At 45.0% G+C, this 13,965-nt stretch overlaps 1 protein-coding gene across 1 annotated transcript in view; it reads left to right on the top strand.

The window, feature by feature from the left end:
* LOC311045013 (uncharacterized protein) overlaps window positions 1-13,657 on the top strand; it is a gene marked incomplete at its 5' end in the record, with an annotated part of 21,340 nt that extends 7,683 nt beyond the window's left edge. Inside the window, 3 exons of the mRNA XM_084056824.1 lie at window positions 11,361-11,452; window positions 11,640-11,883; window positions 12,801-13,657. Coding sequence (XP_083912950.1) covers window positions 11,361-11,452; window positions 11,640-11,883; window positions 12,801-13,318 — 854 coding nt within the window. The 3' untranslated portion in view covers window positions 13,319-13,657. The remainder of the gene's footprint in view (window positions 1-11,360; window positions 11,453-11,639; window positions 11,884-12,800) is intronic.
* Between the last annotated feature and the right edge of the window lie 308 nt (window positions 13,658-13,965).

The raw sequence follows: 13,965 nt of genomic DNA, 5'->3' as shown, positions 1-13,965 counted from the left end.
GACATAATTGAAGCAATATATTCATGGGTTTAAGACTATACTTTGATGTACGACCACGTTCCCCGTTAACTGATTTTCAACTCTAAATTCAGAGAGTCCAGTTTCTTGTCTCTTCATTGTATCTCAAATGTTAGTTTTGGTGCTTTTTCTGAGATATCTTTCATGTTTCCACCAAGCCATATATTTACTGAACACCCGCTAAGGGCCTAAAATGTAATCAAATCCTCAGCTCTCCAGCTGGCATTCATATTGATATCACCTGATGTATAACGGAGATATACGTCTTTCAGGAACTCAGTTAGTGGTCAGAGGTTGAACATGAGAGCAGGCGCTTTTACCTTTGGTATCTCACACCCTGCCGCCAGGCCGCCACTACTTTCACTTTCTTCGGTCAGAGGTCACAGGGTCAGTGGGCCTGTCAGGGGTCAGGTACACTGGACCAGCATGCTCTCCTTCACAGCAGCCTCCCAATGTGTGGTCTGGTTTTGTTTTAAAAGGCATGTGGCTTTTATGAGAAGCAGTGCACTGTTCATGGGTGTTATTTGGGCTAAGGTCTTTTTTTGTGCTTGGATTGTTTTTATGACCTTTTTGTATCTATTATTCCTCATCATTAGTCGTATTTACTTGAACTCACCCAGTCTTTGTGTTATGATGCCAAGACTTCAAATTACATACTTTAAATAAATGTCTTTACAAACTCATTTCACAAGTTTCACAGTGGGTGCAGGTGGGAGTCAGTATGTAGCAGCTGTACAGTAGATATACGGTAACTAGTCGATCCAAAACAAGATAAGATGGCTCGACAAATACGAATCCATTCCTCCTAATGGTTTCTGTCTACTTTCAAAGCTGCATGTTGAGGTGCAGCATTCAGTGACCTGGCCACCTTGTCATTTAAGTCACTATCCTTGCTATATGAGACATCTTATGAATGAAGACCCTGATCTCTGGAGAGTCCCTTCCCAAGGCATTCCTTCATCCATGATGACACACATACGGGACAAACTTCAACATTTATTTTGTAAGGTTTTCTTAAAATTATTGTTATTATTATTGTTCAAAAAAAGTAAAAATTGCAGATCTCCAAGCTCAAAATCTGTCATGATGGAAGCTTGTAGGTCGGCTATTCACTATTCGTCATGCATCGTAGAGGGCTCAAGGGGTTAAGCCCCTGGTACTGCAAATTTTCAGTAATGTTCTCTGAGAGGTCGTCTGTGACAAAGACAAAGTGTGACTATGCTTTCCTTGTAAATTTGGGTGACACAGCCTAATTTAGGCTAAACGCTAGTGAAAACTTTCATAATATGTGTCTGTCTAGACTGTCTTTGTGGAAGGTGCTGTAACAGTGCATGGATTGTATTGTCTCAGAACTGCTTGACAGTAGGCTCGGACTTCGACTTTGTAACGTCACTCTGATTGTTTCGTATAAGGCCCTAATGGTGAGTATACGGTGAGAGAGATTGATTATGCAACGTGGAGTGCCACAGGGCTAAGTTCAATCTGGATGTGCTTAAAATACGCGGTGAGCCACCCTGATCCCTCCAGGGCAAATTGGGGGAGGCATGATCTGACAAAAAGGAATTTCAAATTTGTTAGATGTATTTTTTTAGGCAAATGCTTCCCATGCCCATTCTCTTAGTTTTTCTTTCTTCTTAAGTATATTGCTTTGTAGTACTGTGGAGACAATTCCGTGTGAGTGTGCCAAATGGAATTATTATTCTTGCGGTAAACGTCTCGTCTTAATTTGTTTGTTGTCGGGGAGCACTTTGCCTCACTTGGAATTCAAAGAGCTAAATTTAGAACAAAGGGCTTGTCAATACTTAAAACCACTGATGAAACATAAAGTGAACTCCTGTCCTTATCACAAGATCTCCCTCTTCTAAAAACACAAGCAAAAACTTTTTGCTCTCCAAATACAGAAGAATGTTAACTAGCCTTTCTTGTAGTTTAACATTTGTGTCTGTGGGAACTATTCTTTTGATACAATAAGCTGTATTCTTCGAAAATTAGCGACTCAGATCCATTAATCATGGCCTCGGGGGCCTGCTTTGAACTATTGGGCCAGGTCATTAGACTGGGCCGGTCTGGACCACAGACGGGCGACGCGGAAACACTTTGGAGGGCGCTGGTTCATCCAGACACAAGACACACTAATGGCCTCTGTGTGTGTGTGTGTGTGTGTGTGTGTGTGTGTGTGTGTGTGTGTGTGTGTGTGTGTGTGTGTGTGTGTGTGTGTGTGTGTGTGTGTGTGTGTGTGTGTGTGTGTGTGTGTGTGTGTGTGTGTGTGATGACCAGCTTTCCTTAGTTTGAAGACATAACATGGGAACAGAGCAAAGAAAAGTTGAGATGATGAGAGGATAGAGATGTGTGTTTATATATACATCATATGTGTGTGTGTGTGTGTGTGTGTGTGTGTGTGTGTGTGTGTGTGTGTGTGTGTGTGTGTGTGTGTGTGTGTGTGTGTGTGTGTGTGTGTGTGTGTGTGTGTGTGTGTGTGTGTGAGGGGTGGGGGGAGGCTAACCTCTGCAGGGGAAGAAAGACAGCAGAGAGGGGTGTGTGTGTGTGTGTGTGTGTGTGTGTGTGTGTGTGTGTGTGTGTGTGTGTGTGTGTGTGTGTGTGTGTGTGTGTGTGTGTGTGTGTGTGTGTGTACATGTGTACACAATCACATTTTAGCTTTTCTCTTTAATTGTTTCTCTCCCACTCTGTCTGTACACACGTCTGCTCCATTCTGTTTGGAAGCTTACTAAAGGGTTGCCGTCGTAGAGAGACACCCTGACCCTCTGCTCAGCACAATGTGTTCCCATTTAAGGTGAGGCTCACCCACACGCTCTGTGTGTGTGTGTGTGTCTCACTCTTCAAACCAAGTTAATCAGCCTGGAATTTGCCTCATTATAGTCACAGACACTGGAACAAAGTGAAGACGGAGTGAAACGGTGAGAACGTGCAGACAAGACCGGTAGTGTTTGCAGGGTCGTTCGTTAACCCACAGCAGGTGAGGGGCGATTATGGCTAATTTATATACTTTGACTTACAGCCACGTAGCCCACCGAAAAGGGTACATTTTAAACAAAAAAACGTGATGTACGAATTATGAAAATCTGTAATTTTAGGTGAGCTAGGTGGCCGTACAATCAAGTATGAATTACTCTTAAGATCTGGGCCTTTCCCCAGTGAACCAACCGGCAAAGATGGTCCTAGAAGCTAAGATGGTCATGGGAAACGACCCGGTACAGTTGGATAATGTTGTCCTATCTAATTTCCTTGAATGGGTCACAAGACAACCTCATAATACTGTGAATGATGGCTCTGCGATAATTGGTGCCAGGTTCACATCACCCAAACTTTCCAGTGACCCCCACGGCCTTAATCTTGTAGAGTCCATTGTGCGTCGTGCGTGTTACAGCTCATGTGGAAAATCCTACCGCAATTATGTTTCTTTACCATCCTAGAACAAGGGGATGTTCAGACGTGGGCAAAGGTATCCCTGGCTCTCTTTCTGTCTCCTTCTGTCAGCATCACTTTGGTATTAGTGCAAGGTTAAGGCTGCAAGGCATCAGTCATAGATTAAACTGTTATGTCTCTCTAAAAGGCATATTTTATCGTACCTTTTACCTTTTTTCCTTGACCTTACGAGCCCAAGGATCTAATGGCTCATGGTAACACACCACAGAACCCTGTGCAGGAGAGATAATTCAAAGCCTCATGTGTAAAGGTGTTAATCCAGGGCTTTTAAACTTCAAACAATTACCCCACTGAAAGTATATCCTTTATCCTGCTAAAGAGCCATTAGCTGGACCTGGTCTCTTTGGTTTAGAGAGAACCCGGCAACGAAGGGTCAGTAGTGTAGTTCATTATCACGTTTATCACCGCAACTGTGCTTTGCTCTAGCAGGCGTTTATGACACACACTTCAAACTACACCTCGTTCCAGTATGTGCTAATCTAGCATCAGGCACCATGCTTCTACTCCATTGCTAGTTGACTCCACTGGATATTTAATATACTGTGTAAATAAAATAAAAATACAATAAAAACTGATGTATTATTTATGTTGCAATATATATAGTAAAAACATATTTTTCACATCATAAAAGATGAGACAGATGGGTAGTGTCTGTGAGGTTTACAGTTATATTTTCCTTTTCTCGATCTTGATTTTGACCGGGCATTTTGACCGGGCAGTGATTCTTCTAAACATCATAATACAATGTTTACTTTGGAATTAAAAAATACAGCCTTGTGCAATTTGAAAACTACAGTAATCCAGAATGCCATCATAATTTTTCTGTACATAATTGTGCAGCTCTAAAATTACCATCCCATGATCTAGGTTATAAATAATGTATAAGATTTGGTGTGTGGACTCTGAATTCGAGCTAGATCCGATCAAAACTAGATCCCAACCGATGTCAGATTTTGGGGTCAGATGCCAATCCTGATTTTGGCGAGTCCTGGATCAGTGGTTCTCAAACGTTTTCATGTCAAGGACTCCCAAATTGATATATATTTTTTATTGTCGTTGACCCCATCTCAATTTATTTTTTTGCCATGGACCCCCATAATTTTGTTTACAGAATTAAATATTCACATTTTTCAACATTTTTCAAACAAATTCAAAAATTGCAGATCTACAAGCTCACAATGCATCGTGACGTGTTGTGACCTTGCAGATTGGCTATTTTCGAATAGCTGAAGTATAAAATAGGGTTAAAATGGTTCAACTGATTTGTATGCTTACTAACAAATTTTACTGGGGACCCCCTGGAACCTTAGCCTTGTAAACCACCACGGTCTGCTAAAATCAAATGAAATGTGATTTCCGCGACCGGGGTGGTTTACCAGGCTACTGGAACCCCCTCAGGGACCCTCGAGGGTCCGACACCACTGTCCTAGAGATGACCAATGTACAATCTCATAACGCGAAGCAACACGTGACCTTGTAGGACAGCTATTTTTGTATAACTCTGATTATTATTTTTATTTTCCTTTTGAAAAGTTTCGTCTTTAATGACATGCCCAAAATAGGGACACCAGGGTGAATGAAAGTGGTTAAAAATCAACACATCGGCTTCATAACTGCCAATATCAATGTCATCAAAAAGTCGTATAACGGCCCATATGTCGGTCAGGCTCTAATCCAAGGTTTTGGGAGAAAGGGCAGTGGTTCTGTCCTCAGACTTCACTGAGGTTTGATTGAAATATTTCTCACCCACATAGAAAGTCTCCTTGGAACTACATATTATTGAAACCGAACATCCAGCTAGCACCTGTCTCATACCAACCGCAGTTTTTTTTTAAAGCAACAACATTTCAAAATCAAACCCAGCCCATTAGTCATGTTGCCTTTTGCTATTCAAACCCTGTATCTTGTCTAACGTGGTTGATGTTGCGTGCTACAGTATATTCTCCTGGTATGGAGACACTCCTTAGATAAAATACCCCCACTCTGACACATCTCAGCTGATGGAATGTTTTACATCCAGCACATTCAACCCTCAGGCCCCTGTTGGAACCGCTCAACATGAATGGCCATGTAATAACCATGTAATAGGCATGACCAGTTACAGCTCCTCTCTTCCTGGCATTAGGGTTAGGCTTCCACGCCTATATATTTGATTCTCCCTGGAGTAATCCAGCCACCTACACTGTGGATAAGGTCATCCAGACCTCCTCCTCTCCTCTCCATCTCTCTCTCTTCTCCTCTCCTCTCATCCTCCTCTCCTCTCCATCTCCTTCAGGGGCTGTGGTGTCCACACCTCTGATTACTCCTGATCCCTGTGTGCGTATGTCTACCTCTGCACGTGTTAGAGAGTAAAAGAGAGATGTGTGTGTGTGTGTGTGTGTGTGTGTGTGTGTGTGTGTGTGTGTGTGTGTGTGTGTGTGTTAGTGCTTGCTTGCGTACTCATCATTGCTGTGGGGCCTAGCTATGCATCTATCTGAACTGAGACGTGGGACTGGCTATCTGTTTCTCATTTTCTAGTTCTCAGTTGGGCTGGTTTTCCAGCACTGACAGGCCTCCTAAAGAGTGGAAACTGGCATTAACGACCAATTACATCCTGCCTGCCTGCCAGGGATTAGGGGATTACAGACAGGCTGAGGTCCCCCCGCCCCGGCCCTTCTCTCTCTCTTTCTCTCTCCTTCACTTTCTTCCTCTCTCTTTCACTCTCTTCCTCTCTCTCTCTCCCTCTCTCTCTCTCACACACACTCTTTGTTAATTGCAATAATTCACTATCTATTCTCATTCACTCATTCACTGTCTTTGTGTCTGTTGCACTTTTGCATCCTCTGCCCTCTCTCATTCATTTTATACATTCTTTGCCCTGTCTCGTTTTCATTCTCCCTCCGCTTTTTCTTCTCTCTCTCTCTCTCTCTCTCTCTCTCTCTCTCTCTCTCTCTCTCTCTCTCTCTCTCTCTCTCTCTCTCTCTCTCGTATTCTCTTGGCTATCTTTCACCATTCTTATATATTATATTACATAATTCTTATAGGCTATATTCTTCCTCTTCAGTTTTCAATAAGAACCCATGGACAATACAATATGATTTAAATTACATTTCAATCATAATCACAATATGTGGCTTGTGAGACTTGCTACATGATATCACGTTTAAACCACTTGCAACACCACCCACACTCCACAAATGTAACATGAGACAGTTTGAGGTTGTCAATGGCATAAAGGACCATACCCCGTCAGTACATCATTGTATTCACAGTTAAGCCATATATCATACATAAACAGACCATTATTTGTTTACATTTTCTCCATAGTCAGTGAAATGTCACAGAACTTGCTGAATGGTTGAGTCAATGTTGACTAAACAGCATTACACGGTTAATAAGTCATGGATGTTTGAATTTAGTACATCAATCTATTAAAGATTTCTGCAGACATTTCAAATAAATGTGTGCTTTGAACATTAAAACATAACAAATCATCTGCTGCTATGCTCACGCACCTTTAGTATGTCTTACCTCAGGTACTTACCGCACCAGATAGATATCCGGTACCATGTGTAAATATGTAGATAATTTGTCCCCCCATTGCCCCCCCTTTTTCTTCTTCCTTTTCTCTTATTGAAATAACAAAAACGATGGAGCGTGCACAAAAACGAATTTCACCCACTGTTTTACACCTGTAAAACTGTGATGTGACAATAAAGTTGATTCTGATTCTGAACAAACTAACACTGAAATAATGATGAAATAATAATAGACATACAGTACTATGATTTAGTGTTGGATTGCCCACTGTTATGTACTGTATATCAAGCAAGTCTCTTCAAGTTGATTTTCAGACCATACTGAAATGAAAGTCCAGTCCAGTGGCTTTAACTATGTAAGCTTTGACCACTTAAAACGTATTTACTTCAGTTGACTGGGGTCCCACAGGGGTCTATACTTGGTCCCCTCCTTTTTCCCATCTGCTATTTTAGCTAAATGTTTGCCTACTACGACATGCCAAGAATAGGGGCGCAAGGGTTCATGTGGTTAAGACAGCTTTTTACGGAAGCCAATTTCCGCCACTGAATAACATTTTAAAGGCCTGATATATATATACACATTTATACACAGACGCACGCACGCACGCACGCACGCACGCACGCACACACGCACGCGCACACACACACACACACACACACACACAGTATAGAGCCCATGGGGTGAAACCATGTGGGGTATATATATCACCATCGCAGGTCTTCCTGGGTTTCTTTCCAGTGTCTGGTAGTGATCAGCAGGGCTCTGTTTTCTACCTCTCTCTCCTGCATCTCCTCTTTCAGCACAGGTGTCTTTTATTGAGGCAGTGGTGATTTAGTGGACTGCTGCAATCAGGCTGTGTGGTAGTGACAGGTAAAGGCTGGGGGTCACAACACCTCACATACACACACGCACGCACACACACACACACAAACACACACACACACACACACACACACACACACACACACACACACACACACACACACACACACACACACACACACACACCAACACATGCAGAACATGCACTTGTGCATACACACTACACACATATTCATGCGCTTGTGCATGCATATACTGAAACACACAATATGTACACACACAGGCGCATAGACTGTGCACTCATATATGCACACATAGGCCTACATGCAAAAAAGCAGCGCACGCACGCACGCACGCACGCACGCACGCACGCACGCACGCACGCACGCACGCACGCACGCACGCACGCACGCACGCACGCACACACACACACACACACACACACACACACACACACACACACACACACACACACACACACACACACACACACACACACACACATGCTAGAGAACAGAACACCTCTAATGGGAGGCCATTATCACAGAGCGTTTTGCACAGATTGGCTCTTAGAGAGTGGGGAGCTCAGACTTACAGTATATGTGAGAGGTTTCATTCAGACAGGGCTATAGGCCAAAGCTGTAGTCTGGGGATGTAACCCTATAGCCATCTGAGTCACGGCCAATAATCAGAAACACATTCACGTTCATCTGGATAGATCCCTATCTTAGTGGTTTGTCTCCATTGGAAATAGTTCTGATAATGTGTTAGGGTGGAGTACATGTTCAGAATAAATGTCAAGAGAATTACCTTCTCGTTGTAGGGCGATGGGTGATGTCCAATGACGGCTACTCTATTTGTCTCTGAGTTGAAACTGGACAATACTTAGGTCTGGTAGAATGGGGTTTTATATTTCATATCAGCAAACCCACAAATGCTACTAAAAATATACAAACCCCTGGAAATCAAATTTGAAGTACTGTAAATGTTCTCAGTTTCATTACGCACTGTTTTACTGTCTTATGTATTTTGCCTCATAACAGTTTTTAACCCCATATACTTGGTTGAATGGGGTCCCCCAGGGTGCTATAGTAAGTCTGCTCCTTTTTACCCTAAACACCAAATCTCTTCCCCCGAAATAGCTGATCTACAAGCTCACAACGGGTTGTGTCACATCGCGTTGTGAGCTTGTAGATCTGCTTCTTTTGGCCAATGTTCGCCCCAGAATAGGGACTCTATGGGTTCAAGTGTTCCAAGGCTTATGGCTTGTTGTTGTACACAGTGAGATCCTGAGCAGCAGCAGCAGGAGAACATGCTGAGGAGACAGGAGTCTGGCTCCTGCCCTCTGTCTGGTAGAGGGGCTTACTTTGTTAACTAACTGCAAACAGCAAGGAGAGTGTACAGTACCAACAACACAAATGGAGGGCGACAAGAAGTCCTGTTGCAGACATCCACGTTGATGAGCAAGCCAAAGTCTTTAATCAGCAGAGTAAGGAACAAATAAATGCTTGCCGCTCTAAACACACACACACACACACACACACACACACACACACACACACACACACACACACACACACACACACACACACACAGATGCACGTGCACACCACTGCTCTTGAGGTCTGGAGGTCCTCAAGAACCATGAGCTAGTCTGCTAGCCCACCTCCACCTCCATCAGTCCCACCCCATCCACCCTCCAGACTCTCTTTCTCTCCACGTATTCCATTCTTTCTCTCCTCCATCCACCCCTCCACTCCTCCCCACTCTGCTGCAGGCGGGTTGCAGGCGTTGAGGCTGTAAACAGCTTTAGAGCAGTGGGGTGAAATGAGCCAGCAGACAGAGCCGTTGTAGACACCCAGCGGACAGGGCTAAAGAAGGGCTAAACATTCCCAGCTGTGGCATTATGGGGCTCGCAACAACATCCCTCCTGGGACCCAGAGAGGGGATCTGTGTTGGAGGAAGGCCTGCCCGCCTGCTGCAGGCCCACCACCTTTCTAGATCACTGCAAAAACACCCTTCTGCTGTAGCTCACGCTGGGATTTGGTTTTAAATCAGGTTAAAGACGCAGTGCAGCGGCAGTGAATAATACTGTCAATCTAGATTATATAGTTCTTCCTGATTTCTCATTTTCTCTCTCTCTCTCTCAATTACACACACGCACACAGTTTGATTCCATTATTACACTGTCGGGGTTACAGACCCATAAGGGCTTCAATAATTTCACTGGGGACCCCCTGGAACCCTCTCAATGACCCCTAGGGGTCCCCAGACCCCACATTGAGAACCACTGGGTTATATGATTGTGGTACTGTACCTGGCATACCTATCAGGCAAATGAATATGTCCATGTTTAAGTTTACATACCTCACTGTGGACATTCAGACTCTGCATCAAGACTATCTCCAGTATCTTAACGAGATGACAGATGACTGTTTATGTAACTGTTATGTTTGTTTTCCCATTGGCACTACCTTTATTCTATACTGTGTTGCATGTCATGTTCCAGAGATTTCTTGGTATCTGTAATGCAATGCTTCGCTTCGTCGATGTTTTGCGAAACTATGTTGTGTTTTCATGGCAGCTGAACTGGAATAGGTTTTTGTGACATTTTGTGCCGGGAGACTCATTCTTTATAGTGGGGCATGCGTTTCAACATGTGTCAACCTGTGCAAGACATATCTTGATGTATTGATTATAGTATATGATCATTCATATTCTAGGGCCGGACAAATGTATAGACATTGCACAAGTCACTCTTTGAACATTGCATAGTTTCACACCAGTTTGAAATCGTTTGAAGAAGTTCTGTGCTATCAGCCATGCAGCCATCAGCAGGATGGCTGCTGGGGAACATCAGCGATGGTTATTGCTGTAATATACATACATGCACATAATTGACCTGATAGTACCTGATGTTATGACCTGCAGCAACCTTCACGTCTTGGGTGCCTGGGAAAGAACTTTTTGACCTCAGGCTACGGGGACGTGTGGCACACTGCACGTATATAAACATCTCCATCCATAACACGTCTTATCAGCGCTCCTGCATCTCTGTGGTTTTTGTCCCTTGGACCTCCATGAAGTGCTCTCGCAATGCCTGGTTGCCCTTCCCTCCACCTCCGCCACAGAAATAGCCCAAAAGAATGCCTTTGACAGGTATATCCCAGAGGCTGCCTTTTGTAACCGCGCCACGGCTGTTGTTCGGATGTATGAAACCGACAAGCTGACACTGGCCACACTAACTGGCAGCAAACACTGGCCTTTTTTACTGAAGCAACAAACACGCCGTCCTCGGGCATGGAGGACGTGATTTATGTGACGGCTTGTTTAGGGGCCCCGGAGGGCTGTTTTTTTTTTACATTATATGGACTATTGTGAATGTATAGATATCATATCACCCGCATTTTGTGCTTTTTAGTTTATGTTATCCTTTTCAGAGTCAGTTCTGGGAAGGGGACAATTGACACAGTGAGGCCTTGTTCACTTTATTCTTAATCCGCTCTCTCTCTGTCTCTGACTGTGTGTGTGTGACGTGTGTGTCTCTCTCTCTCCAGGTGGGCCCAGGAGGAGGGTCAGAAGGCGGTATAGACAGGGAGCCACCGCTGTGATGTCAGCAAGGGCTCTGCGCCACATCAGAAACTGGAAGGTGAGCAGGCCGCTGGAATCATCACTACACATTCAAATCCTGAGTATTACTTTAACTCTGAGAGTGTAAAAGATGGACTTGTCTTCACATACCCCCCTGAGCGACCCTATAAACCTCCATCTTCTCTTGACTGTTGTTTTTGACAAGCATTCAGTTGGCTCACATGTACAAATGCCATATCCTACAGGTGCTGCTGTGGGTGGTTGTCTCTCTGCTGCCCCTGGTGGAAGGAGCTCGTATGGGAAGCAGCAGCAGCAGTAGTATCAGCAGCATGGGCTTAGGACCGGCTTCAGGCCATGCTGTGGGTCTGCTGGGAGGCCAGGCAGGGGAGAGGCAGCTCCCTGACACACTGCCAGAGGTGGAGGAGGAACAAGATGAAGAGGAGCAAGAGGAAGATAATGACCCTTACTCCCCGTGGCATGCTGTTTATGGTAAATACTATTGGAGGGGAATTGTTGTGGGACATACATCCTTGCACTGTTACACTAACCCATCCCCAACATCTAATCCTAACCTTATCCATCACCTCTACATGCCTGACCTTTCCCAAAACCATTTTCAACCTGGCGTCTCTGTTTTGGGCATGTCATTGGCAACGATTTTCAAAAAATTACAAAAGTTGTCCAAATAATCTTTTTTTGTCACACTCACAATGTGACATGATACGATGAGTTATGAGCTTGTAAATGAGCAAGTTCCACTATTTGTCATATGACAACATATATACAGGGCTTTAGCCCTAAGCTTAACATGTGACTCCAACTCTGAACCCAAAACTCATGTCCCACTCCCATCCCCAAAACAGCCCTGTGTTAAGAAAGAGAAAATGTCCTCACTTTCTGTAATCTTCCTTATCCGACTATCTAAGGACATTTGGTTCTCACAAAGATAGCAGTACACACACACACACACACACACACACACACACACACACACACACACACACACACACACACACACACACACACACACACACACACACACACACACACACACACACACACACACACACACACACACACACAGTCACACACACACACACACACACACACACACACACACACACACACACACACACACACACACACACACACACACACACACACACACAATGAGTCACAAACCTCACAACCTTTTAACAATGAATGTTGCATGGATGGCTGACCGAGTAATACTGTATGTAGACAGACTTCATACTGTAGATATCATTTTTTTTATATATAAGTATGAAGGAAAAGCACCAGGGCTTCAGCAAAAGAAACAACATAATTTATCTCCATCAGTCTTTACTCCCATCATTTTCTTCTTCTGATTTCCGTCCTTGTTCCCTCCGTCCTCTGCCCTCCAGAGCCGTATGTGATGGACGAGGCAGACGATCACCCGGGTGGGCGGTGGGCGGGGCGCTCCCCACGCTCCTCTGACCCGTCCGAACCCCAACTTGAGGGCTTGCCAAAGAAGAAGAAGAAGAGGAAGAAAAAAGAAAAGGAGGGGGAGAAAGAGAGAGGAGGAGAAGGCAGGAGGGGCAGGGGTAATGGCAGCAGAGGCCTGCCCAAGCAGAGCAGCAAAGACTGCCGCGTGGAGAAGAAGGAGATGAGGGTCCGCGACCTGGGACTGGGCTTCGACTCGGACGAGATTGTCCTCTTTAAGTTCTGCGTGGGCTCCTGTCAGTCCTCCAGGACCAATTACGACCTGGCCCTCAAGGCCCTGCTGGAGAACGGCTCGCTGCCCCGGCGCACCGCCCGGAAGGTCAGCGGCCACCCCTGCTGCCGGCCCGACCGCTATGAACCCGTCTCCTTTATGGACGCCCAGACCACCTGGAGGACCATCCAGTCCCTGTCTGCTGCCAGCTGCATGTGTAAGGGCTGAACAGGTCAACGAAGGAGAGAGGGGGGAGGATGACGGGGGCTAGGCTGGCTGTCACTCATCCCCACGCAGAGAAGAGTGAGGCAGGAGGCTCAGTGCTGAAGCCGTGTTCAAAAACTCCTGCATGGGAAGGTCAGAGGTCCGGGGACGCCCAAAACACAGGGCAGGCCCCTCAGAGAGAACGAGACAGGGAACGGAGAGCCTTTAAGGAAGAATCCGTAGAGGAAGGGTGATGGAGGACCGCTTACTCACTTCCTGTTGTTGAGAGGGAAGTGGGATGGGTTGCACTGGCTGATTAAGGGCAAAGGTCAAAGATGACAGACTGCGAGGGAGGTCGCCAGGGAGTCGTGGTTTGGATGTGTTTTTGCTTCTTCAGAGATGAATTGTTTTCAGCTGAATCTATGGTGACGAGCATACACCAGCTAGAGGTATTACTCATAAAAGAAACAGGGAATCGGACTACACTGAATGGGCAAAACCCCTGTCTAAAATGGTTTGTGTTCTTGCTCTATAAACACCTGAGGATGCAACTGTTTAAGGACTTGCCTGCCTGTGTGTGTGTGTGCGTGTGTGTTTGTGTGTGTGTGTGTGTGTGTGTGTGTGTGTGTGTGTGTGTGTGTGTGTGTGTGTGTGTGTGTGTGTGTGTGTGT

Source organism: Gymnoscopelus microlampas (genome assembly GCF_963454915.1).
Source record: "Gymnoscopelus microlampas genome assembly, chromosome: 5".
Lineage (NCBI taxonomy): Eukaryota > Metazoa > Chordata > Actinopteri > Myctophiformes > Myctophidae > Gymnoscopelus > Gymnoscopelus microlampas.
Note: the sequence above shows the minus strand (reverse complement) of the source record. Positions and strands in the feature narration are given on the sequence as shown.